General features: G+C 42.7%; 2 protein-coding genes across 2 annotated transcripts in view; one reads left to right on the top strand and one right to left on the bottom strand.

Moving 5' to 3' along the window:
• Window positions 1–9256, top strand: part of Washc5 (WASH complex subunit 5) — a 52071-nt gene extending 42815 nt beyond the window's left edge. Inside the window, exons 25-29 of the mRNA XM_060389368.1 lie at window positions 752–881; window positions 2300–2396; window positions 4664–4817; window positions 6193–6280; window positions 8523–9256. Of these exons, the coding sequence (XP_060245351.1) occupies window positions 752–881; window positions 2300–2396; window positions 4664–4817; window positions 6193–6280; window positions 8523–8579 (526 nt within the window). The 3' untranslated portion in view covers window positions 8580–9256. The remainder of the gene's footprint in view (window positions 1–751; window positions 882–2299; window positions 2397–4663; window positions 4818–6192; window positions 6281–8522) is intronic.
• Window positions 9257–9629: 373 nt separating this feature from the next.
• On the bottom strand, window positions 9630–25316 carry Sqle (squalene epoxidase). The gene is made up of 11 exons (XM_021643731.2): window positions 24258–25316; window positions 22201–22453; window positions 17359–17539; window positions 15460–15556; window positions 14613–14726; window positions 14356–14527; window positions 13869–13964; window positions 12393–12535; window positions 11936–12032; window positions 10974–11061; window positions 9630–10098 (listed from the first exon to the last, which is right to left on the bottom strand). The coding sequence occupies exons 1-11, from the start codon at window positions 24543–24545 to the stop codon at window positions 9906–9908; spliced, it is 1722 nt and encodes a 573-aa protein (XP_021499406.1). The 5' UTR covers window positions 24546–25316; the 3' UTR covers window positions 9630–9905.
• Between the last annotated feature and the right edge of the window lie 1691 nt (window positions 25317–27007).

Here is a 27007-nt window from a genome sequence, read left to right on the forward strand (position 1 = left end):
AGACAGTCATCTGTGGGCTCAGGCTGCCCTCCTTCCAAGCACCCAGGTTCACATCTTGTTCATTTAAGGTCTTTGGGTTTTTAACATTTATTGTTCCCATTCTATATACATCAGCACACTAGGCCCATGTCCCAACATCAAAAGCTGTTGTTACAGAATCTAAAGAGTGGACTCTAAAGAACTAAGCAGTGGTTACCCAGAGAGCAGAGGAAAGCACCCTCCTACACCCTGGGGTACACACATCCCCTCAGAACATCCCCTCTTTCTCCTCAGATAAACAATCTAGATTTCTCCACCCCAAAGTCAGTTCTTCTAACAGAATAGTTCTTAGAAACAGTTTAGCTGGTTCATAGAAAACTGAATAAGGAGGGACGGGAGAGATAGCTGACTTGGCAGTGAAGAGCGCTTGCTGCTATTTCAGAGGACCAGGGTCCGGTTCCCAGCGCCCTGTCAGATGGCTAACAACCACCTGTAACTCCAGCTTCAGGGGATCAGAGACCCTCATGTGGCCTCGAGCGCACACACATGCACACGCATGCATGCACATGTAAATTTTTTTTTTTTTCATAATCTCAGTAGTGAAACCACTTGATTTAGCCAGATTCTAAGAAAGAAAGTGACTGTAGGTAAGATTTCACAGTGACACACAGTCCCAGGCCTGTGGATTGGGAGTCGAAAGGACAAGACTTGGTTCCAGAAGTATAAACTCAGCTGACCGCTCATGTTTATCACTGCTTCTCTCCCCCATTAGGGCACTCCTGGCCGACATTGAAGCCCACTATCGGGACCCTTCGCTTCCTTACCCCAAAGAAGATAACACACTCTTATATGAAATCACAGCCTATCTGGAGGCAGCTGGTATTCACAACCCACTGAATAAGGTTAATGACTAAGATATAAAAGTGGGTGGGGGTGCAAGGCTGTGTGGTACAAAGATGACTTTGTCTAGGTAGCAGATCAGTGTGAAAATCCAGAAACTTACATTCTGTCCCCAGAAGGCTCTGACCTTCTCTAAATGCTGTCACCTCTCTGGCGGTGAGACAAATGTAATGTTGGTCAGACTTATGGAAAAGTGAAAGTTTAGTGTCAGTGTAGTTGCCTGGGGCTTGAATGGTCACACTACTCTATACTGCTTGCAAATGCTTCCCCCGAGGCTTCATGTCATTCTACAACTTCCAGCTCCACAGAGCACTGGGGTCCCTCATAAATCAGTGCCAGGCCATGTAGGGCAGTGCCTGTCCTGACTGACATCAGCTGCCGGCACTTCCATGAACCTTACTAAATGTGAGCATGTGTGTGTTCATGCAGAAACATGACAAGTCTAGACAGGTACCCTGGTTCCTTTTGGAAATTCTAAATTAGAATAATGAGACCCTGACTCAAAATAAAACCAAGAGGATGAACCTCAAGGGCAGCCGACATCAGAGTGTTCTGTGCTAAGCAGTCCCATGAAGCCGGCCATCGCTGGGCGAGGAACCTGAAGTTTGACAGATCCAGGACTTCCCCAGCCTCCACACTAATGGCAGAGCTGGCCATTGGCCAGCCTGGGCTCTGAACCAGTGTGCAGCCCAGTCTTCTGTGGGCTGGAGGCCAGCTGATGGGTGACGTGTCTTTGTCTGCCATGTTAACTGGGAGGGACACTGCCCAGGGGAAGCATGTGACAAAGGAGGACTTTACTTTCTTCCTCAGCAGGTGCGGTTGCTCTCTGCTCTCTGCTGCCTGGATCTTTTCCCTCTTCCTTTTGTCTCAGGCTCCCTCTTTTCCCTACTAAGATATATTTTATGTGTATGAGTGTTTGCCTACATGTATGTATATGCACCGTGTGTATGCCTGATGCCCAAAGAGAGCAGAAGATGGTGTCAGGTCCCTTGGAACAGTTACTAAAGCCACCATGTCAGTGCTGGGAACTGAACTTAAGTCTTCTGAAGAGCAGCCATGGTTAGCTGCTGAGCCATACTTCCAGCCCCACGCCTTCACTACTCTTGATTTTGCTGTCCCCTACCATTCTTGCTCATCACCTCTTGCCCCTGTCTTAGAAGTGATATTAACAGGGCGGGAGGCACTCTAATCTCTAAGCAAAGCTGTCTTTCCTAGAGCGAAAGGGCTAAAACGTATAGGTGTCTGTATGTGCATGTGGCCTCCGGTAAGTAAATCTCCAAAGGCAGCAGATGATGGAACTTTCTAGTTGGAGGCAATCAGAAAAGCAAACTGAAGGCATATCAGAGGTTTCTGTTTGAAATTGTGTTCTGTGATATTCTGCAAGATGAAGAAGCCATCTTTCTTGTCTTCCTCTTTCCAGATTTACATAACAACGAAGCGCTTACCTTACTTCCCAATCGTCAACTTCCTGTTTTTGATTGCTCAGTTGCCAAAACTTCAGTATAACAAAAATCTAGGTATGATGCCAAGTTTTTGCTGTGTAATAAACAAGCAGTAGATCAGTGTGTAAGGACACAGTTCTGAACATAATGCTGTGTCATACATCAGGTCTTTTTGTAACAAATGTGCATGAGTGAAATAGTGTCATTGCACCACTGCGCTGTAATACCATTGAGGGAATGTACACAGTGGATACCAACTCAGCCAAGTATGCCTTCCTCTGTGGATTGTGCATCATGTTTACTTGGTTCTCCTCAGTCAATACCTGAGTAGCTCATTACGGTAGGAACATTCTGTTCATACAGTTGCCGTATGCTGCTGGCTGCCGAGACTGTAATAGGAGGTACAGGAGACAGGTAAGGAGACTCTCAGACTGCATTGTACACATGCTTACATGTCAGAATATTTGCGACCAACAGTACATAAGCAAAGCTTTCAATATGGGTGTCCTGGCTAATAATATAACTAGTTTTTTGTTAACCAGTTTGTTGTCAGCATCTATAATCACCTAGGAGAGTCTCAGTTATTCCTATCTCTAGACTTTGCATCTAACTAAGCAGATTTTTTTTTTTAATTCTCCGTAATACTTACTTGGTAAGTATTGATTTGGCTGTCCCCTACCATTCTTGCTCATCACCTCTTGCCCCTCTCTTAGAAGTGATATTAACAGGAGTAAGTAAGTTTGTCGCAAGTAAGTATTGGCAATACTTACTTGGTGCCGCAAGACACTAGCATTACAGCCATTCAATCAGGAGCACTGTAAGAACATTTCTATAAATTGGGACTGTATTGCTGTTTTCTTAATCAAACTGCAAAATGTATCTCTTCCTTATTTTCCCTCCTGTGTCCTAAAATGTTTTTAAAGTAAAATTGTGGACTCACTTAAGGACCTAAAGTTTAGGAGTTTTTCTTTCTTTCTTTTTTCTTTCTTTCTCTTTCTCTTTCTCTCTCTCTCTCTCTTTCCCTTCCTTCCTTCCTTCCTCACTCCCTCCCTCCTTCCTTCCTCACTGTCCCCCTTCTTCTTCCTCACTACCTCCCTCCTTCCTTTCATCCCTTTCTTTCTCTCTTTCTTTCTCACTTTCTTTCTTTCTCTCTCTCTTTCTTTCTTTCTTAATTCCTCTCATTCAAAACCATTCACTGGCCCTGGGCATTGTCTTCTGACAGTCCCTGTTACTGTCAAGCACGATGCCTTCGGTCAGTACTAGCTGAGGAAGGGAGGCACACGTCTATTGGATTCCAGCTTGGTCCCTTCCCACCAGATGCTCAAAGGTGCTGAACCCATCTGTTCTTACTGGTGAGACCAAGTCAAGGCTGTCCCATGGTAGTGGGAGGCTTAGTCTCTAGACTCAGACGCCCATGTCTCTCAGTGGTCCCTGTGACTAGTAAATATTTCCTCCCAGACTTTGGTGTGCCGGTCCACTTTCCAGAAACTGTAGTTTTATGTTAAGATTTATGAACCAAGTTCTTTATTGCATCTGGTGTAAGGTGGAGTCAGGTTCATCCTCTCCCTCCTCCCCCGACTCTATCAAGCTATCCAATTTCATTGTCATGCTTTGGCAAGATTTCTCTTTTCCATTAAATTGCTTGTTAATGTTTGTAGAAAGTCAGTGGATCATGCAATAGTCAAACTGCCTGGACTCTGTCCTGATGCACTGATCTGGCTGTCTTCATGCCAGTACTGTTGGGTGTAACTTTATAGCCTTGAAGGCAGGCAATATACATCTTCTAACATGTCCACGTTTCCCCCTGAGGGTAAGCTCCACCCAGGCAGGTCAAATCTCCAGACTTTGACAGAAGTCCCTGGTGGGACAGCCAGACTGGTACTCGGGTATATCTTAGCCCGCCTTCTGCCACTCACTTGACTTCAGCAGACTCTTTTCTTACCTTAACACCCAAAGCTGTTCTTAAAGATAATTTTAAAGCATTTTAACCAGAATTTTAACTGATTTTACTTAATAATGTGCGTCTGGGTATTTAGCCATGCTACCATTAGCTGAAGTCCATTTGAGGTGATTTTGGTTTTCTCATTCATATTAAAGTACTTCTTAAGTCTACCATAGAGCAGTAATAGTGCAGAACAAAATAAACAATAAGGGTAAAAACTAAACCCTTCAGACCATTAGAATGTCCCACCAACCTCACAGCTGTTTTAAGAGGTAGCCCAGAATTATTGTTTCCTCAAATAATCACCTGGTAGCAACAAAGACATTGGTAAGGACTGATATTTAGTGACCGTATTCAAAAGTAAGTAGCTCACTGGGTACTGTAACTTGTTCCCTCACAGGCATGGTCTGCCGGAAACCTGCCGACCCTGTTGACTGGCCGCCACTCGTCCTGGGACTGCTCACTCTGCTGAAGCAGTTTCACTCCCGGTACACCGAGCAGTTCCTGGCACTGATTGGCCAGTTTATCCGCTCCACAATGGAGCAGTGCACAAGGTACAGTCAGAATCAGTGGAACTTAGAGTCACGAAAAGGGACTGCAGCTTCTCGTGACAAATCCCTCATTGCTGTCCCAGCAGTAATGGGGAGTGTGTGCTTCTCCATAAACAAGTCAGGCCACTCCCCAAGGAGCAGTCACCGGCACTGCTTATCCGGTCGGCCTGCCACTAAGTTTCCCGTAGCTGTGACTGGCAGGGACTTTGTAGGATCTTGATGGAGATTAATAGACACCATGAGAAAGTGCAGACCTGTGACTGCCACATTGATCCAGCTCTCAGAGCTCAGTGAGCCCTGCATTCCTGCTGGACTACCGCCAAGACACGGCTGCACACAATAAACAGGAGTGGCTTCCCAGTGCCCGGGAAGCATCTGAGTTCACAGTGTATAACAAAATCACAAGTTGCTATTAGGTAACAAAACGTATAAGCCTTCAGTTTCTTCTAATTCTTTGCTCCCTTCTGTTCAATTGTGGATATTCTAGGAGAAAAAAAAACAAAATCTGTGGCCCTAGAATGCTGCAGCGCAAACTCCCCCTTTTGCTACCTGAAAGGGTCAGCCTGCCTGGAGAATGTCTGTCATGTGACGGGTTACCATTTGACTGTTGTTGCCAGCATAAGGCAGATCTTTCTGCTATGCAGGGGTCTTAAACCAAGCAAGAACCCTAAGCTGAGCCACACCCCAACCCTCCTTTTCACTCTTCAAGACACTGTCTCACTGTTTGCCAGCCTGGCCCCGAAGTTAGTCTATAGCCCAGGTGGACATTAAACTTGCAATTTTCCTGCCTCCAGAGTAGGTGGGATTGCAGTCCTGGCTATTCACTCACTTTCAAATGAGTGTGCAAAACAAATGCAGCTGAAAGACTAGAGGATGGGAAAATGTGGGATCTGTCAGGCATTGACTGAGTCATGGAGTATGAAAGACCTCAAGGGGAAATGAATCTAAAGTGTAACCTATCTGTCTGAGACAGACTACAGGGCCATATTATACACCAGAGACAAGGTTGGGGTTTGGCTTTTTTTCCCTTTGATTACAGTTATTTGCCTGTGTGGGTACAGATGTGTGTGCAAGTGCCACTCACTGCAAGCATGTGGGGTCAGCTGAAGAGAAGAGCTGCCAGCTCTCTTCTTCATATGGGTGCTGGGGATGGAGCGTAGGCCATCACACTTATGGCAGGTGCCTCTACCCACTGAGCCATCACACCAGACCCTGGTTTGCTTCCTGCAGGGTTGGTTCTTAAATAGGAGCAGGATGATTATTTCATGGGAATCGAGAGGGTGCCCTGTAGGTTTCTTATAGACTTGGTACGCGCTGCTTAGTCAGGAAGGGCCTGTTAACATACAGTGCAGCTAACTGACCCAGACTTCCTTTCCAGCCAGAAGATGCCTGAAATGCCGGCAGATGCTGTGGGCGCCCTTCTGTTCCTGGAGGATTATGTTCGGTACACAAAGCTCCCCCGCAGGGTAAGCCATAGACAGCAAAGGACGAAGTAATGACCTATCCACAGCAGCCCTGCGTGTAGTAGGAGTGGAGGCCTGTGTGTCTTCAGCACAAGCCTCTCAGCTCCCCCCGCCCCCCACTGCTGTGCCTCTACTCTCCAGTGCATCTGTCTTCCCTGCACAGTGGAGAACTTTTCGTCTCCCTCCTCACCCTCCGCTCACTTCAGGGCCAACTCAGTGAGGTGAGCAAGCAAGGAAGGGATTCCTGATGGACCAGGGAAAGAAATGACCGTGGGCCCTTTGTTCTTCCTCTCTATGACAACCGAGCGCCATTGTCACATTCCGTGCAGGCCGCTACTTCTAGAAATGAAGATAGGAATGAAGAAACACTTTACCTTCTAGGAAATTCCTTCCTTGCCCTCCTTAATGATACCAACATTGGGAGGTTTAAGCACAGAGGGAAGTTTGATTTAAGAACTGTGAAGACGTATAACAAATGCTGAAAAAAATGGTTTCTCGTTTTTAAAAATTAATAGGTTAAAAATAAGGTCCAGCAAAATGGATTGTCAGGTAGAGGCACTTGCTGCCAAGCCTGACAATCTGAGTTCAGTCCCCAGAACCCCATGTGGTAGGACAAAACTGGCTCCCACAAGACGGTCTCTGACCTCTGAAAGCATTCCATGGCCCATGTGCACAAATAAATCTGTGTGAAAAAGCCTTAACTGAAGGCACTTTCTAATAACAAAAGCCAAAGCTGATCTTTTAGGACTTCATGGGCATGCAGTAGATGATAGTAGCAATCTTCTTAAGTCAGGGCTGTGAGGCACATATTACCAACACTGGCTCCTGTTTTTTATACAGATGTTAGGTAATAAGCGAAACCATACAACAGATTTGGGAAGAAAACAAAACTTGTCCTGTATTAAGAATGTAATGAGAACCTACTAAAATCATTGGAAAACTTTTTAAAATGAGCTCAGAGGGTTGGGGTTTAACTCAGAAGTAGAGCAAGCCCTGAGTAAAAATAAAAAGCTGAATAAAAGCTGAGTGTGGCATCGTACACCTTTAATCCCAGCAGGTGAATCTCTATGAGTATGAAATCAGCCTGCTCTATATAGCAAGTGCCAGGCCAGCCAAGGTTATGTAGTGAGATCTTGTCTCAAAAGACAAACAAAAAAAGCAAAATAAAAATAAATTCAACAAGTAAATATTTTTTGTCTGTTTATTGACAAGATAAATAGACAAAATAAAAATAGCTTAAAATATTTTTTAAAAAAGGTCCCATTCACAGAAGTATGAAAGAAACAGTGTAATTAATAATACGACTAGGGACTGGAGCAATGGCTCAGTGGTTAAGATCACACAGTGTTCTTGTAAAGGATCTGAGTTCGATTCCCATCACCCACATCAGCCAGCTCAAAACTGCTTGTAACTTCAGCTCTAAGGGATCTGACATGCCTGACCTCCACAGACACCCATATACACATAAATAAATCATAATAATCATTTTAAAAATAAGAACAGACACTAGAAAAAATAGTAACAATGGGGTAAGATTTTGAAAGTCTGTTTCAAATGAGACTTTCAAATTATACATATCACTGAGATATCGTACATGTACATATCACTGATATCAAACATATATATATCTGTGTTACCTAGCTTACAGATTTATTGTAACTATAATCAAAGCACCAATTAATCTTTAACTTGCTTTTTAAATTTCTGAATTTTTATAAAGGATTGTTTCTTTAAAAAAAAAAAGTATAGCATAGCATGTATTAACACATAAAACTACAAAAATAAAAGTAGTATGGCACTGGCAGGAGAACAGCAAGACCAATGGACAAACTGTGTATAAAACTGTGTAGAGGACAAAGCGGCCCCTCCCATCAAGGGAAAAGCAGACCATAGTCAGTCATACGGTGGCTCTGAGACACATGACTCCAAACAGCACTGTTCTTCCCCTCTGGCCTCAGGGTTCTCCTTAGTGCCTCATTGTGTTCTTAGGTCCAAATGCCTTTAAGAGCCAAGCCTACTGGAGGAGGCGAGTGTGGAGGCAGGCATCCTGTCTGCTGCTGTGTCAGTGCCACACTGTAAGGAGACCTAAGACAGGCCACCAGCAAGGAAAGGGGTTTCCTAGCTGACTCATTCCAGTGCTTTACCGTACTCCAACAGATACTCCATTTACTGAATTTTCATATGTAAATTGTGAATTTGACGAGCTACGATGCTCTAAATGATTTAATCTCTGCTTACCACACAGGTGGCTGAAGCACACGTGCCTAACTTCATTTTTGATGAGTTCCGAACAGTCCTGTGACTTCCTTCTCCTGCTTCAGTGACACGACTTCCTGTGACTAAAATGAACTTGGAAATGAAAAGAAACTTGATTGCTCCTACAACTTGCCTTTCCCTCCACTGTGGGTGGGAATCATTGGCCATTTTAAGGAAGATGGCTCTCTGCTTTAGTATATTGTTTATCATGGTATTATATGGAATTTTTATCATGCAGAAGCAGAACTGTTTTGTACTTGCCTCTTCTAAATGCTCGGTGTAACTGTGATGGACGAATCCATTTATTTTACATTCTAAAGAACTAAATTTGTGCAACTCCAGATTGTCACTAAAATAGTATTGCCAGTACTGAGCTGCCCTGCTTGTGATTAAAAAACTGACACCCTGTAAGAAACCCTGCCCAGGTGACAGGTGCTTGGGGGAGAGGGGAGTGACGCTCTACCCACTGTAGGCCCGTAAGGATCATTGACAGCCATTCATGTTCTATATGTTGTGTGTTGAGGTTTCCCATCTTTTATTTGTAGACATCCTGGGGGTTCCCAGCAGCCCCTGTAGCACTCCCTTGGCCAGCTGTTCTTCCATTTTCTTTTGCCCAAGCCAGACAACCAGGTTGCTATAAAATTTTCCTTATTTGGGAGGTAGTGGGACCAGGGGCGAGGTTATAAAGGTTTAGTAATAAACTTTCAAGGCTCAGAATCATAACTTGTTTCTACATGAAAATTCCTCTTCAAGGGAGCTGCCATCCCACTACAATAACCTGGATGAGACGTGGCAGGAGTCTCTGCCTGAACCTGCAGCTAGTTCCCATTTAGAGAGAACAAATGAAAGCAGCAGCTGCCTAGAGCTCCAGGTTGAGCAAGAGACCTGCCTCAAACATACACAATGTGAAGGGGGATTAAGGAAGACACGTGATGTCAACCTCAGGCCTCCACATGCATATGTGTACCATATATGACCAAACACATGCACACACAGTATAGAACAGGCTTAATCGCTGCACTTTCTACCCCACTTGGATTATCTTTTCTGTGACCATGAAGCTATATAAAGAAGTCTTTAACAAAAAACAAGAGCCTAAGAGTTGACTCTTCATTTTATTGGCATGTTCCAATGAATCACCCCAAATACTGAAATCAAAAGAAAAATCTGAGTGTTAGCACTAATTTGTGGAAACAATCATTCTTTTAAACATCTAACTTATCTGACCCTTCATTTTCAACTGTAAATTAAGGCATATATTTACATGCTTGTACACAGCGTGGTCCTTGAGTCTCCACTGTAGAAGTCATACAGTTCTATACTATATACATCCTCAAGTCTCAATGGACTTGACTTTCAAGTGGTTTCCCCTTCAGTGAGCCAGGTACTTCATTTCTGAATAGATGAGAGGAACTATTACAGAGCACGCTTTGTACAGGACAGCACCACTGCTGAAAAGGGCTCGCGGTTTTGTGGCCCACGGTTCTGACTTAAAGCAGAAATATGTGGCGTAGACTGCAACGGCAAAGAAGTGTCGGATCAACACGAGAGGGTGAGGAGACAATCTGTAACAGAAAAGAAATGGACTTAACGTTAGTCATGGAGGCCATCGACAAGAGTTTAAAGCACTCCACATCTGAGGACCTGACCAGCTCAGCCACCTGTTATATCTGATAGCAAGAATGAATTTTTCCATTATTAAGTACTACTTAAAATAAATAACCCCTTTAAGAAGCCAGTGGCCGTACTCACTCTTACGTCATCCTTTTTTAGCTGTTTTCTTTCACTAATCTTAAGATCTAAAATGAAGTACTGGACAGCCTGCTACAATCTGAGTTTGGCATCAGACCTGTGATTGTAGATCAAGAAGAGGTGCCTTGAAGAATTTCCCTTCTCAGACTTCCCAAGTGTATGTCTATTAGCAAAACTACAGCCTAGATTTCAAGCCAGGAAGATTAATATTGAATTCAGAGTACTCAGTACTTCTTGGCTCCTGTGGGTCGGACATATAAAGACACCACAGGTGAAAACCAATTGTCTGTTTTACTCAAAGTTTCGGCCACCTCAATCCACCACTTCTAAGCAGTGTGTCTATCTCAGGACAACACCATGCTAACTGCTGCCCTTTATTTCCTGAGGCCACTTTTTAAATCTTTTCTTTTGTGTTAGTGTGTGCACATGCGCATGTACATGGGGGAGGGCACACACTCCACAGCACACATGTAGAGGTCAGAGGTCAACTCTGTAGAGTCCATTCTTCTACATGAGCTCTAGGGATAAAACTAAGGATGCCAAGCTTGTGCAGCAAGCACTTTTACCCACTGAGACATCATACTGGCCACTTGTGACTGGGACGGGAGTTAATAACAAAATGTAATTAAATGTCCATGGGATAAAGACCACATGAACTGAGTGTTTCCCTTCTGCTGTTAGTACTTACACAGAAAGCAGCCCAACAGGACCTGTCACACATTCTCCACCAAGTTTAAAATATAGAAAGCAAGCTTTCCGTAGCTGATGCAAAGAATCTAAGATAAATATAGAAATTATTTAAGAGTATTAGTGATTATGTCAGAAAAAATTATGAAGACATAGAGATGGAAAATATGACAATTTCTTGGCAGTCCTAGAATTCAACCAGGAGTTCTTCACATTCCCCAATCAATACTCTAGAGGGGAAGAGTATGAATATCTGTTTCTGCTAATTCTGCTAATACTTAGGTCTTACGAGTTACTTTTAAGTTACGTATGATTTTGTTGTAAATTAAATGATTCCAAATACTTTGTAAGCTCTTACCATAAAAACACAATTCTAGCAAAAAACTCGTAGGTTCTGAAATGTCTAGCCCCTAGTCCCAGGACAGCATTAGGCTATCAAGAAGTGAATCTCTGCCTATATCCACATAACTTTTTAATACATTTCGAAGCCTTCAAAACAGCACTCGTTATAACGAGTGCCACTAGAGCACTGAAGCAGGAAAGAAGCCCCAGCCTCAGTTTGAGGCACCTATTTCATGTTGTAAATAAAACTTAAAAAAAAAAAAAAAAATTCAAACTAGTGTAAGAAGTAAAAGGCCCCATTGCTTTTCCATACCTGCCAGAAAGACTTTATCAGCATTTTCCATGTGAGGATATATATGCTCGAGTGTGGGCCAGACAAATTGAATGACTGCATTACTAGACACTGTTAGGAGTGTTTTTCTAAGGAAAGCCAACAGCCTCTGGTGAAGTGGTTGACATCATGCTTAGACACTAAAAGCAACTAGCAAACTGGCAAATGGCAAAGTTGGGTAAATTGTGATTACAGACTTAACTACTGTAACTATGAACTTTTGAAATTTAGTCCTTTACGTGAGAAAACTTGAAAATCATTAATGTCCCCTTAAAATCATCTTTACTTACCATCTGTACCAGAAAATAATTCATACAAAGCCTGAGCCAGCACATTCACAACAAAGGAATGGGTCCTTTTTCTTGACCAATAAAATGACTTTTTGGCCTAAAAATGAAAAATACCTTTATTCCATAGTAAGAAGAAAAACATAAGCTAACATTTATAATCTCCTCAAAATGATATCTGTCCCAAGGCCTGCCTACAGGTAATATTGCCAAACTCATTTTCAGAGCAATAGGCGATATGAGTCTGATCAGAGTGGGCTAAGTCAATCTGGTGTAACATACCTAAAGCACAGGCATTAAAGTTCAGTTTAAAAGTCAGGCTTGTTAAACCCAAACAAGACTAAGGACCATTATGACACACAATCTCTCAAGCACGGATTCCCATTGGGCCCCACTCTGTTCATCCCCAACTGAAATGTATTTTGAGCCATTTTGAGGGACGAAAACTCTAGATTCTTACCTGGAAAATAGCAGCATCATCATAAAGGTCAGGAATGTCTTTTAACAGCTTTCTCCATAATTTTACATCTTTGAAAGCAACTGTCATTCCTCCACCAGTAAGAGGGTGCCTCAGGTTATATGCATCTCCCAGGAGAAGGACGCCTGTGAGAAGAGAAGATTATGAAACTCTCAACAACTCTGAGACAAAAAATTAGTGCTGACAAACTTAAGATTGACGGGAGCTGAAATATCCCAAGAGTGAATTATAATTAAATCTGCTGTGGTTGAACTGAACAACTTATGATCTTTTTATCAACAAAGCTACTGCCAAAAACTAAATGTATACAGTTCCACTGTCTGTATAGATAAAACTAAGTATTAAACACATATCCTGCCCCACATATGGTGTATGCTTAAAATCTCAGGTCTTGGGAAGTAGAAGTAGGACAGATGACCAGAAGTTCAAGGTCATCCTCAACCATAGTTACAGTCTTGGCTAAATAAGACCTTTTCTCAAAAAAAAAAAAAAAAGTGTTGGAGAGGGTGGGGAACTAAAGAGATGGCTCAAAAGGTAACCTACATAAAGACTATCTGTAGCTCCAGTTACAGGGATTCTGACTCCCTCTTTCTAGCCTCTGAGGCTCTGCACATACATGGCAAACATCCATGTAAGTAAAAATAAATCTTTAGCCAGGCATGGTCTTGCACTTCAATCCCAGCACTCAGGATGCAGAGACTGGTGATCTCTGTGAATTTGAGGTCAAACTGTTCTACATAGCAAGTTTTAGGCCAGGCAGGACTAAAACAGGCACAGTGAGACCGTCTCCAAAACACAAATAATAAACCTTTAAAATATAAATTAAAAACAGAACTATACCCTAGCTATCAATCACTGTGACACCTGCCCAAAATGCCAGTTAGAGAAATCCCCTGGAGTTCCCTGAAATGCCACCATATCTCAGCCAGCCTGGGAACACAGCCTTTGCAGATTCCATTACTTCTCAGTCTCTCCTTCCCACTGTCCACCTTCCAGACCCAGTGCAGCTTTATACCTAAGCAACATCTTCCCTAGCCACCCTTCCACTTCAGAACCAGCCTTGTCCCAGCCTTGGCCATCCTCAAACAGTGAATCCATGCTACTGTGAATGCAGTTTTATGGGAACTGTTTCCAATACCATTATAAACTCATCTTCATGCTCCTAACCACAAAACTGGTTTCCTCCAGGCCAAAGGGAAACTTTTAACTCCCTTGATGTATTCCCAATGACTGCCACGTTGTCTTCTAGAAAGCCTGAATTAAAAAATAATTATATCAAAAACTTTGATGTTGGGAACTTGTTAAGGTAACCAATGCTCCTTCTCCAGTTCTTTCCAGCCGTGATAACTTGCTTCTCCAAGATAAGCAATTCTCTGCTTCAAGTTACCACCAGATCACAAAATTCATCACATGTCATTTGAAGTAATGGCAACATTATAAAATAATGCCAAAAGATACCTCGTTTGTTCACTGGGTAAGGAGGAAGAAAGCTTGCTGGCATGGTCCGCAGACGAGCATTCTGAGATGCCTCCAGAAATGGCTCCTTCAGGTGATCTGCAGTTAATTCCCACCCATCCAAACAAGTGAGGTGAGCATTTCAGTTTCACATTTGCACACATCTTCTTATCAAGTATAAGAAAATTCTTAACTGTAGACGTGTTGTGCCTGTTTCAGAGTCCCTTGCAATAGATCACCAGTTATCTACTTTATTAATAAAATTATCCATTACACAGTTCCTACACGTGTTAAGGAATGAACTGCTCTCTATATTTAGCTTGTAGCATCAACATATTCTGACATCACAGGAAATATGCTGCAGTGCACAAACAGCTATGCTAATCTTTGGGCCTCTTTTAGACACTGCTTTCAGAAAAACTAGAAAGAGGCTTTTGTGAGATTGGCTTTAGATCACAGACTACAGTGAGGATCAAGTCCCACTTCTTACCAGGTATCTGTGGGTAAATGTGCTCAACCATGTACTCTCTTAAGTTCCTTGGCATGTCTCCACGGATATCGACAAGCACCCGAGTTTCACTGGCTGAAATCTGGTAGATGAGAACCGGACCTGGATTGACCAGTAAAAGCTCCGCAAAATTGTCCTTATATTGTGGTGCATTCTAAAAAAGAAAAGAAAAGAAAATACTTTAATAGCTTTCAAATTTCAAGTTGCTTTTACTTTTCTACAGTTACACTCCTCCATACCTTCATAAGGAAGCCAACAAAATGAGATGAGACAGAAACTTTATTGGAGGTGAGGGTCTTCCTGAACTTGGAGAAAAGCCCATCTGCAACCACAGTCAATGGGGCGTGCAGCTCCTGTGACAAAGAGGAACAACACCCAGCAAATGGTTAGATGCACGCACGTTCTTCTAAAACAAAAAGTATACAGAAAATATTCAACAATATATTCTCTCAAAGGCATTAAAGCATGTTGTGGATGTAAGAGAAGGAAAGCCTAACCGTTAGCAGCACTTTTGAGTTCCTGGAGGTTGCCTCCCTTTGCAGCTCTGCCATGGAAACTATCAACACTCTCCACCATGATGGACAAGAGAAAGAACTTCAAGGCAAGCAGGGGCCACAAAAGACTGGACCTCATTACAAACATCAAGAACTACCTGGATTCATTATAAAATTACTTACTGCACATGGTGCTATCTATGAGTGGCTAGACAGAAGAGGCACCTTTATGTTCTGACATTACTACACTGTGAGCAAAGAAAACCTGTAACCCTATCAGAGTCCAGTTTCTAGGAAGGGCTGAGCCTGTAGAACAGCCTAGAAGGGCTCTGCCTCTTCCTCTTTAACAGACTAACACTAACATAAGCTAGAAGCCTTCACTATTACCTGACTTCAACACTTTCCTAGTTCTGACTCTCCACAACGTATCCAGTAACAGCTCCATCCTGGGGACCTAAAGCAGAAGGGGAGAACCCGCTGTGACCCCCTCACACACCGTGGCATGCACACTCACACACATACAAGCTAATACACAAGTTTAAAGGGCTGGGAAAAGCACCTCTTGGGAAGACATGACATAAGTCCATCTCACCTTGGTGTCTCCGGTCTCCTTGTCCTTGTACTGCACCCCTATCACAGCATCGTCTTCCTCTAGTAACTGAAGCACAACACCTTCTATAAACTTTACGCTAAAGAATGAACAGAAACATATTGCTAGAGCAGCACACTGGAGCAGTTTCCTTTAGCTACGATACAGTCCCTACTCTTAACACCTCTTAACCTCCGCACTCACAGAAACTGGACACGTGTGCATGCATGTACACAGCAAAAAGTCTGCAACCTCACAAAGCAGAAAGCCATCAGCCTGTTTATAATTATGTGTGGTTTTCACTTTGTACGTATGACAAATATAACTATTTTAAACATAGCTTTACAGTTGCATCATGTCTTTAATCATCCATTAAAAAAATACAGAGAAACTTGATTCTCAGTCATACATAAAAGAGAATTATTAAAATTGCATATGCTAAGTGGGCATAATATCAAAATGCCCTCTGACTTCATAGATTAGTGCCAGTCTCAAAGCTCATCGGAAGCTTCTCTGTACAGTGGAAAGTGGTTAATACAGAAGCTCACAACTGGTCAGAGTGCAGAGTAAGCATCTATGGCATGCTCAGCCATAGAAAGGACATCCGTGTCACACCCTCCCCAAGGTTCAAGGACCACTGCACAAAGAGAGGGCAGAGAGGATGTAAGAGCCAGAGGCTGGGGGACAGAAGCAAAAAACAGTGTCTTCTGGACAATGAGACACTGCACTCATGAACTCATGGCAGCTGTAGGTGCCTGCGCAAGATCGCGCCAGCCTACACTCCAGCATGGAGGGAGGAGGGGCTCTCGAGCCTCCATCCCAAAGCAGCAATGAACACTTCACAGCTGCTAGGGGCGTCAGCTGCCTTTCTTTAGGGAGGTAGTATCTGGCAGGATGACATGCTCCAGGGGATAGCCTCCTGCCCACGAGTATGTAAGTGGTCATATATACTCAATGAGCCATACATTTATAAAAAGACATAAAGGTGGGAAAAAATAAGAACACGGTGAGGTAGATCTGGGAGGAGTTAGGATAAACAGGTCCAAAATATAATGTAAGCATGTATGAACTTCTGAAAAATTATCTATATTTATTTATTTAAAATAAAATGGTGTATGACAAATTTTAGAAGTAATCATATCCATCAGAAAGACACAACTTCCTAAGGCATATTCCCACTTTTATAGAGTAATAAGCACTCTACTCCTGTGAGCGTTGGACATTTCAGCCCTAAGGAAAAGTCCACTGACTTCTTCACTTTGTCAGCACGTAGCCTTGTGTCAACCTCATGAGTGCTCTCATATTTAAACTTCCTTAACTGTTGTTAAAGGGCAAAAGGCAAAAACAAGTTAATAATCAAGACAAGTAGCCAGGCCTGTCAGACTAGGTCCTCAGGGAAAGTAGAACAAGGATTTCTTCTTGCAGTCCTCTGTTCTTTCTAGAAAAGGTATAATAACCATAAATGAGCAAATATGAGCATATGCCTTAGGCACAGCACTGATGCAGCCCTCTAAATCCCAATTAAATAATAATCACCTAATTCTTACTTACAGTAAAATTCTCTAGTATTCTTTATTTTAATTATGGATTATTTCATTACATATATGCCATCTAGACTATGCCAATTCATTGAACACCAATGAAATCTCACTTGCATAAAAGAACTTTTTTTTTTCTGTGTGCGCATGTGCACAAACACGTGTGCAGATGCCTGAGGAAGGCAGAAGAGGGCCTTGAGTCCCTACCGCTGGAGCTACCGAAGGCTGTGAGTTGGCTGATATGGGTGACAGGAACCACACTCAAGTCCTCTACAAGAACAGAAAGTCCTCTTAACAGCTAACCCATCACCCCAGGGCCCAGGTTTGGTTCTCTAACATTACGTATTTAAAGCTGTGGTCTTACTTGGGCTCTGCCATAGCTGCTTTCCGGAGACTCATGATGAATTTGCCATGGTGGAAAGCAACTCCAGTCTGTACTTGACTGTTTTCTGACACCGGGTACGGAATTTGAACTTCAGATCTGCTTTCACAATCATGAACTATGTAGCCATGTACAAACTGGGCATTAAAACCTTCTACTGTATCTGCAAAAGAGTTCAGTTCAAACAATTGTATTAATATGCTGAGAATTACCAAGAAACAGACATAGAGAATGAAAATAAAGGCTCTGCTTTGCAAAGTTAGAAGACCAGTCAGAGAACTGAACAACCGATAGATCTATGACACAAATCTTAACTGTTTCCGGAAGACAAAACCCACAGCTGCATTTCAAGTTAACAGCACAGTCATTGAGACTGTGACCTCTTCTCAGAGACAAGAAAGAAATGCAACATGAAATGAAGTAAGCCATGCTCCTCTCCTGAGTGAATCTGCTCTTCATAAAGAGAACAGTTGGTCCTTCTAAACACGTGTCCCAGTGCAGAAATAAGTATAGGGGTGAGGAAAGGAAGAAGGGAGGGAAAAGAGAACATAAATAGCATCAAAACTGTTTTAAAGGTCCCAATTTAAACATAAAGATTCAGTATCTAAAAATGTAGATTTCCCCAACCAAATAGAATGAGGATATTTCCTAAATGCTGATGGTTCCTACTATATATGAAAATCGGTTCAAGATGCATTGCAGAGTAATTTTAGTTAATTGAACAGAAAACCAAAGAAAAACATTCATTCCGCTCATGTAAAACTGGGCTTTTTGTTGGTTTGTTTGTTTTTGTCTGAGTGTTTATTACAATCAAGTCCATATGGTGTGAGCAGTAGATGGGACTAAATGTGTAAAAAAGGTGGAATAGGGAGCAGAAAGAAAACCAAAACATAAAACACAAATCAAAACTGGGTTTTTTTTACATCTAAGGCAGTATAAGAAATAATAGTAATAGTAGTAATAGTAGTAATAATAATAATAATAATACAAAAGAAAACATTTTTAAAAAACCAGTCAGAAATTTAACAACAGCGATTAAGTGTTTAGAAAAAAATATCAAACAAAATAAAGCATTACTATTTATGCATAAAATTTACTCACTAAAAGAATTAACATACAAAAAATAATGAACAAAAAGTATAGAAATGATTCATACAAAGCAATATAGAGTCAGTGAACAAACTAGAATAAGCCTGGTGTGGTGGCATGTGCCCAAAACTTCAGTATTAGGGATTGGACAGTCCCAGCATCAAAATAAATTTATATTTTAATAGTTCACTTATTTTTATTATGAGTGTTTCACCTACACTTATATATGTGTGCTATGTGTATGCCTGATGCCTTTGGAATCCAGAGGGTACTGGATCCCCTGAAAGTGGAGTTACAAATACTTGTTGGCCATCATGTGAATGCCAGGAGCCAAACCCAAGTCCTCTGCAAGAGCAGCACACCATTATCCTACTCCTGGAGTACTCCATCCACTGTAGGTTAAAAGTACAGGAGTAACATGGTGGTACGCCTTTAATCCCAGCAGAGGCAAGCAGATCTCTCTGAGGCCAGCCTGGCCTACAAAGTATAAATTCCAGACTAGCAATGGCTACATAACCTGACCCATGCCTCAAAAAAATAAAAGAAACCCAAATACAACTTTGTGTTCTGACCTCATGCAAAGCTCTTTACTTCAAGCTGAAGAAAGCCAATAACAAAAAACACTGAAAGCTAGAACTTAAACCAGAGTTCTACAAATAAATGTCAACAAAATCCACAAGATATGGGAAGTTGTAAATATGTAAAAAAAAAAAATTTAAGTATATGCAGAGCTCAGCACTTTCATGGATAAAAAGTATCTAAAAGATGTCAATTTTCCCAAAATTGAACTATATATTCAATGCTTTTTAATCATGATCTTGGAAATGCTGTTTTTCCACAGCACTTAAAAACCTGACCCTAAATTATATACAAAAGGGAGAATCTAACAAAAACCAAGGAAATACTAAAAAAATAAAGTTGAGGGTAGTGAATACTACGTTATAGACATATAGAACTTAAATTATAATGCATTAGTTACAATATTTATGGATAGTCAGTACAAGCTACATGGCAATCAGTTCACTAGTTAAAAATCCACAGCCAGAGTGGACCACTTGGTATTATCTTGAAAAGCCTTCTATTTCCAGGTAATTCTATCATATAGAGCTCATCAGATCTGAGGGGAAATTAACAGTTAATGTTTCAAGGATTCTTACTGGTGATAGTAAAGGTATATTAATTAAAATACTTGGAAGGCTGTGCCCAATACCCTGGATGGGCTGAAGGGATGGCTCAATGGTTAAGAGAATGCATAGCTCTTCCAGAGGACCCAAGTTCAATTCCCAACAACAATATCAGATGGCTCATAGCCACTTGTACCTCCAGCTCCTACGGATGTGGGGTACAACTCCTCCACAGATACCCGCACTCACGGTGCATACACACACAGACACAGACATAAGCACTAAGCATACACACATGCATGCACACAAATAAATCCTAAAAAATAAGAAAGTATCCACTGGGTCTTGTAGCCACAATCATGAGCCTGTTTCATGAGTCTAGATTTATAAAATTCTGTCTTTAGCTTGAAATCATTTCTGGTTGGCTGAAACGCAAATATAAGATTAACAAAACCCCATTTCTGGATACGACACATCTGCTTGAAGTGCAAGATGGTCCCTTAAGGACGGAAAAGGATAGCCGTGGAGCCTTCCTTCTTTGGAAAGCCATGTCTGTGTTTAGTTCCAGAGCATAGAGTCTTTTTGCTTTCCTCTGGGTTGCTTCTTCTGTGCTCTGCTTTGGCCCCCTATCCCCTCACTGATCTCTATACCTTCCTTCATGTTCCAGAGTTCAGTCCTGGACTTTCTGGCCATAGTTAGTCTCATGGAAGTTCTACCGCCCTTGTCTTTCTCACACCTAACATTTGATTCATCAGCAGGTTCTATGCACTCTTCCTGCAAAACAGATTTCCAGTATGTGCCAACTTCAAACACCTGCACAACTGTGACTGTGTTCTAAGTCATCAGCTCTTACTGACCATGCAATCACTCCCAGATAACCTCATTTCTGACCTTACTGCTTGCCATGATCTTTTTTTCTACTCAGAATATACTTTTAGGCAAGATAAATAAATGTTTTGACAGGGTTTCCCTGTGTAGCCTTGGCTGTCCTGGACTCACTTTGTAGACCAGGCTAGCCTTGAACTCACAGAGATCACCAAACGAGCTACTTAACAACAATTTTACAAATGAACCCGTCTGTGTGGCCAAAGAGTGGGAAGATTTTTAGGTAGAGGTGAAAAGCCTAAGGAGCTTGGTCATAGCTGGTTACCCAATAATGAGTTTCAGTTCAAGCCTGCCTCTGCCTCTTGAGTGCCAAAATTAAAGGTGTGTGCCACCACGCCGAGCACGCTTAAAATGTACGCCTTAGTAGCTCCTTAAGTTTCCACTGGCTTCCCTTCACCACCTATTTGCCACTTTCTTTAGAGTTTTCCTCCTGGCCCAATGAAGCAGGCTTAGTGGCTCTTCCCAGAAAGCAAAAGCAAGGCCTGAACTTCATTTTCTCCCAGTATATCCAAGGCTTACTCTCCTCCTTCATTTCTTTACTCAAAGGCAACTTCTCACTATCAAAAATTATGCCAACCCCGAAACTCACTATCCCACTCTTTCTGATTTTTCTCTAGTCCCTATAACCTTCATATACTTTATCTACTTTTTTTAAAAAATGTATTGTCCTTTAGCATACCGTCTTTAACATCCACTAAGATGTAGTCTCAGAAAGTAGAACGAATTCTACTTGTCAATGTTTGAAAAGTATTTGTTGAAGGGATCCTTCTCAGCAACCTATGTGGTGATGAAAGTCTGGCTCCAGGCAACATCACTGAGTTCTCCCTGCCTGTTTTCTCTTGACTTATAACACTGGGCATGACATTTCAGGAGAAAACGTATGTGTTTCTTTTTATACTTGTCACTGACATAGAACAATTGCTATGTGTTTATAGGTTGATGGGTTGAACTCATGTACCTTGACAAGAAAATTATGGAACTCAGCATATTCATCACCTTAAAAAAAAATCTATTTGTCACTCTCAGCCACATCATCAGCTTCTCTTCTACTTTATCATACATTACCCTAAAAAATACTCTTATACCAAACACATCTTCATTGTCCTCATATCCCTATCTAATTTTGCCCTATTTCTATTTCCTGCCATTAAAAGTGTTTCTCAAAGGATGGCTTAGCTGGCAAATCACTGGCTACTCTTCCAGAGAACCACAGTTCAATGCCCACAACCAGTTCCAGGGGCTCCAACAACATCTTCTGGCCTCCTCTAGCACCAGACTCACCTTATAGCTAAGCATCTTTTGTGCTCTACTCTTCAAGAATGTGTCCTGATCAGAAGTATTCTTTGGTACTCAGTGTAACACCTCATTCAAACACAGGAAATAAGTGCTTCCTAAATGAATGCAAGAAGTACTTAAAAAGCACTGGCTGAGTGAATGAATCATCCTTAAAGAAAACCCACACAGAGAACATATTACACACTCTATAAATAATAGTTCTGGCTACTAAACTGAATGTCTTCGTTTTTGACGTTTCATTTTTTCAGGCATTTCATCATCTCACTATGCTGAGGCAGCCTCTTCTTCTCATACTACCTTGTTCTCCTTTGCTCTCATTTTCACATAAAGTTTTTAGTAAGTGTAAAATTCATAATGATGGAAAGCAGAACAGACCAGAGTGAAGAACACTCATTTACACCAACTAACTCTCGAGATTAGATGAACCTACCTCCGAGGCCCAGTTCTTGTAGAACACGGTAGCCACCTGGCTGCAGAAGTTCTCCAACTATTCTGTCAGGCTCTTTTAAATCTCTCTCAATTACTGTCACCTTTCTCCCATCTCTGGAAAGAACCGTTGCCAAAGAAGATCCAAGTACACCAGATCCCACAATGATAATTTCCGGATCATTCTGTGAAGATGTCGATACTGAGGTAGCTGCTCCTGTTAATGTTGTTTCTGAAACATTGATTTCTTTTCTGCACTGTTTAACAAAAAGGATATTAGCTTCAAAGTCTGTTGACTTAATAATATAACTACTACATAAACATACTGGACTTTTACATCTTGAGCAAAAGCTAGACTACAAAACATTATTAAACCAAATTAATGGTAATGGTATGGTTTTAAATCCAAACCATATATAAAAATCAGGATCAAAATACTGGCTAAATAGAAATGTATACATGTCAATAAAATTAAATATATATTCCTTTTTCTACACAGTAATTAGAAAATGTTACATGGACATATATAAAAATCCACATGAGGTCAGATACTATAAATGTCTATAGCAACATTCAAAGACACAATCTAGGACAAATCCCATCCTTTAACTACTCAACTCTGCAAGTGTACACTGAGTATCCGCAGGTGCAGTCTCTCGTAACTTCTGACTTTCCATGTTATGTATGCCTCAGCGAGCACTCAGCAGAACTTACTCCGGCAGCTTCGTGCTCTCCAGGTAAGGAGAGAGCCTGAAGCAGTCACAAAATGAAACCAGCTTGACTGCTGACCATCCTTCCTACTCCTAACAGAGTATCCCACCTGTGGATTAGTGGCAAGAGCTAGTTACTTATTAGATGGTTATGCAGCAGGCCTTCTGCAAATATGAAGCCACTTAATTCCCTGACTACCAGTGACGGTGGTACAACCCTCATCTTAACAGAACAGGAAACTGATTCTTACAGAAATCAACCCATTCTTGAAGTGCCACAGCCAGAAGTGGCACAGCCAAAATTCAGGGCCAAGTCCCCTTCTTCTATCAAACTTACTAATCTGTACTACAGATATGACAAAATAAAGCAGATCCAGAAGTCTGCACTGCTTTGTGGGTAATTAATTCATCCTGGCTATCTTCCATGCTACGCTGGGAACCATGCTACAGCCTCATAGCAATAGCCCTGCTTTCACTGTTACATGCAGCAATGTATTTCCCAAATATTATTATCATTGCTATTATTGCCTTATACCAACAACCCTTTCACTGTTGCATACCACAATGTTTTCCTAATATTTTATATATGTGTGTGTGTGTGTGTATATATATATATATATATATATATCATACATACATACATACATAATCAAGGGCTGTTGGTCTCACTCTTAAATCTTTTCAGTGCTCTTCAAGGGAAAAAGTCCAAATACCCACAACCAATAGCCCCTACACAATCTGTCTTCTACTTCTCCCCTCTTATCTCCTACCTTTGGCTCCCATTATTTCCTCACAGTAATAACATCACAAATATTTTAAGACTCAGCCTCTGACATAGGACCATCACTCAACTATTACTTGACTTAGGACCTGACTGCACTTTAGTCATTGCTTCAATGGCTAGCAGGAGGAGGGATTTTTGCCCAAGACTTTAAAGTGTTGAGCATTTTTATTGCTTTTCAAAGTGTTGTCACTTTCCCCAGTCAGCTGTCACTTATATAAGTGGCCTTACCAGCCACACAATTCTTTCCTTATCCAGAGATTTAAATAAAAGCCACGGTGATTCTGTCTTCCAAAAGAAATCCTCACATTTCCTATCAAATTCAACCCCTATGTGAGGATCAGGCAACACTAAGTTGATCTGAAACGAATGTTTTCGATCTTCCCTAAAATCAAGGATCAAAGCCACAGCACAGTCGGAAACTTTTTTCAAAAACCCAACTAAATGAGACTTTTGAAGCTTCTAATATTCACTTTCTCCACTTTTAAAGAAAACTGTAAACTTCAGTGACCTCGAGCTTAAGTTTAAAATAAGATCCCGTTCCTTTGCCCAATGTGGAATCAGCCCTACCCTCTTGGACTCCAGCTGCTCTTTCTTTTCTGATTCGGAGGGTGACTTGGCCCAGAGGAAACCAATAAGAGGCAAAGCAGAGAGAATATCCGAGAAGGCAGCGAACTGGGAGCCGCTCTGCTGGCGGCCAAGGAGGCCCGCGTTTCGATGGCGACAGCGGTAGGAGAGCACCAGACCCAGCGACAGGAACACTAGCACGCACAGCAGGAGCTCCTTGTTGGCCAGGGTGACATCCCCGCATTTCTTATAAAAATAGGTGAAGGTGGCAATGCCAAGAAAAGTCCACATGGCTCAAAAAGCTTCTTTGGTGGCACCAGCCAAGGCTGAGGAGTCTTGTGTTTGGGGGCTTTTAAGGTCTTTTTTTTTCCCCCTCGGGAGGGTTTTGATGATTAAAAGGTTCTCCTCAAAATGTAGTTCTCAAAAGGGGCCCGGGACACAGGCCGAACTCCTTCCTGTCAATAGTTTCAGGATCACGAGTCAGACGAGATCAAATTTTGAAATCATTGAGAGTACAAACGTCTCTTAAGTTGTCCCGGTCTTAGAAAGCAGCATTTAAAGCCTGCCTCCTCCAAGAGCTCCTGAGCAGACACTTCTTCATTCAGCCAACTTACAGACAGGTGTCTCTCTCTCTTCCTCGAGCTAAGCGGCGAGTGTTGCTGAATACTCCGACGTCCGCTCGTCGGGCTGTAAAAGGTCTTTTTGTCAGCAGCTGCAGGTGCTTGGTCGGCAGGAGTTGGGGGCGCAGAAGGATCTGGGTGCTGGGAAAGCTAGCAACACTGGCCCGGCAGCCTTCTCCAACAAAAGATGGCCACGGCGCCCCGAAGCGCGGCAGGAACCGGGAAGCACAGCTCTCCCTAGAAATCTCTCCTCAGCAAGCCCCGAAGGCACGGCCCAGTACCTGTCCGACCGACCCTTGGCCTTCCTCGAGAGTGAATGGCCGTCTCGGGAGAGTACGTCGGTCAGAGCGCAGGGAGGACGCCAGACCGCCGGGGCCCCAGCATCCCTTGCTGACAGTAACCAGAGTAACCGCCGCGAGCCCCGCTCGCAGCCCGGCCCCACGCGCTTCAGCCGCCCGCCGGGCTCGGCCCAGGCGAGGGACCAGGGGGCGGGGCTCCAGCCGGGCACCGCCCCGCGACCAGGCCCCGCCTCCCACGCCGCTCCTGACCAATGAGAGCGGGCACCGCGCGGTAGGCTGAGATGGCGCTATGGAGCGTTTGGCCAATGGCAGGCGGCGCATTCCGCGCGGCGCCAGTCGCAGAGGCGCTAGGGCGATGTTGCGTGGTGCGGGGCGGGCGCGTGGGGTGGGCGCCGGCCCGGTGGGCGGATGGGGCGGTGTCCGCTCGGCTCGGCCCCCGCGGGGTCCCCCAGGTCCCACCTGCGGAGGTGGCGCTCGCTCTGGAGGAACGCCTGGTGGCCGTGTAGAGACCCAGCGGAACCCAGCTGCTGGGGCCAGCCGGGAGGGTGGTGTGAGCACGGGTCACGCAGTGGGAAGCGTGAAGGGCGTGACACGCCAGGGAACGTAGTTGAAAGAGAGAGGAGTCGCGGGAGGTGGAGCACACTTTCAATCCCTGATCTCAGAACCCCGGAGGCGGGAAGAGCTCCGGGAGTTTGAGGCCAGCTCGATCTGCATGTGTTCCCGACCAGCCAAAGCTATACAGTGAGACCCTGCTCAGAAGCAAAGAAGAAGGAAAAAAAAAAACCGTTCTAATTAAATCAACGCTGTTTAATAAAATACTTTTAGGGGTTAAGCACTGTGCCGGAAGCTTACAAACAGGTATTCAGCCCTTTCAGCAACTCTCCAAGAATGGCAATACCTTTTTTTTTTTTTTTTTTTTTTTTTTTTGCTTTACAAGTGAAGAAACAGCTTTTTCTGCCAAAGTTCATAAGACTGATCATTTTATCCTACCCACAGCTACTGCCTTTTAATCGAGTTTTAGCCGTAACAGTCCCATTTCATTATCAAGCATTCATTGAATTCTTAGTTATCTATGGTTTAAAAAAATATACTGTAAAATCTTGTCCTGAGGCGTTACTGTTTAGGTAATTGTGACGGTTTTGTTGTGACATAGAAAGAGAGAGATGCATGGGTGGGAGCGGTGTAAAATTCAGTATCTTCCCTCTTTTTAAAAGTAGAACCTTGCCGGGTGCGGTGGCGCATACCTGTAATCCCAGCACTCAGGAACTGGCAGAGGCAGGCCAATCTCTGTGATTTCGAAGCCAGCGAGTCCAGGACAACTAAGGCTACACAGAGGAACCCTTTCTCGAAAAACCAAAAAAACAAATAAATAAAAGTAGAAACTCACCCCTAAGTACTTCTCAAATATGCTTGTTCGTTTCTGCTGTCTTTTTTAAGTGATACAACAATTCAAAAAGATACACTTAACCAGTGTGCTGTACCGTAATGAAAGAAATAAACCTCATGTAACTACTCACTAGTCCTTTATAGCAGCCACAACTGACCCTATCTTATCTCCATGGTTTTTTTTTTAAGATTTTTTTATATGTTTGTATACATGTATGTCTGTACATCAGAAGAGGGCATAGAACCCGTGGGACTATAGGAATAAACAACTGTGAGCAGTCAGGTGGGTGCTGGGCCTTGGGGACCTCTGGATGATGCAGCCAGTGCTCTTAACCACTGGGCCATCTCTCCAGCCCTAGCTCCATGTTCCTAATGCACAACTCTCCATGTTCTTCATGAAACATATCTTAAATCTAAGATATGTAAGCTGAAATTCTAGGCAATTTAA

Source organism: Meriones unguiculatus, chromosome 8 (genome assembly GCF_030254825.1).
Source record: "Meriones unguiculatus strain TT.TT164.6M chromosome 8, Bangor_MerUng_6.1, whole genome shotgun sequence".
Lineage (NCBI taxonomy): Eukaryota > Metazoa > Chordata > Mammalia > Rodentia > Muridae > Meriones > Meriones unguiculatus.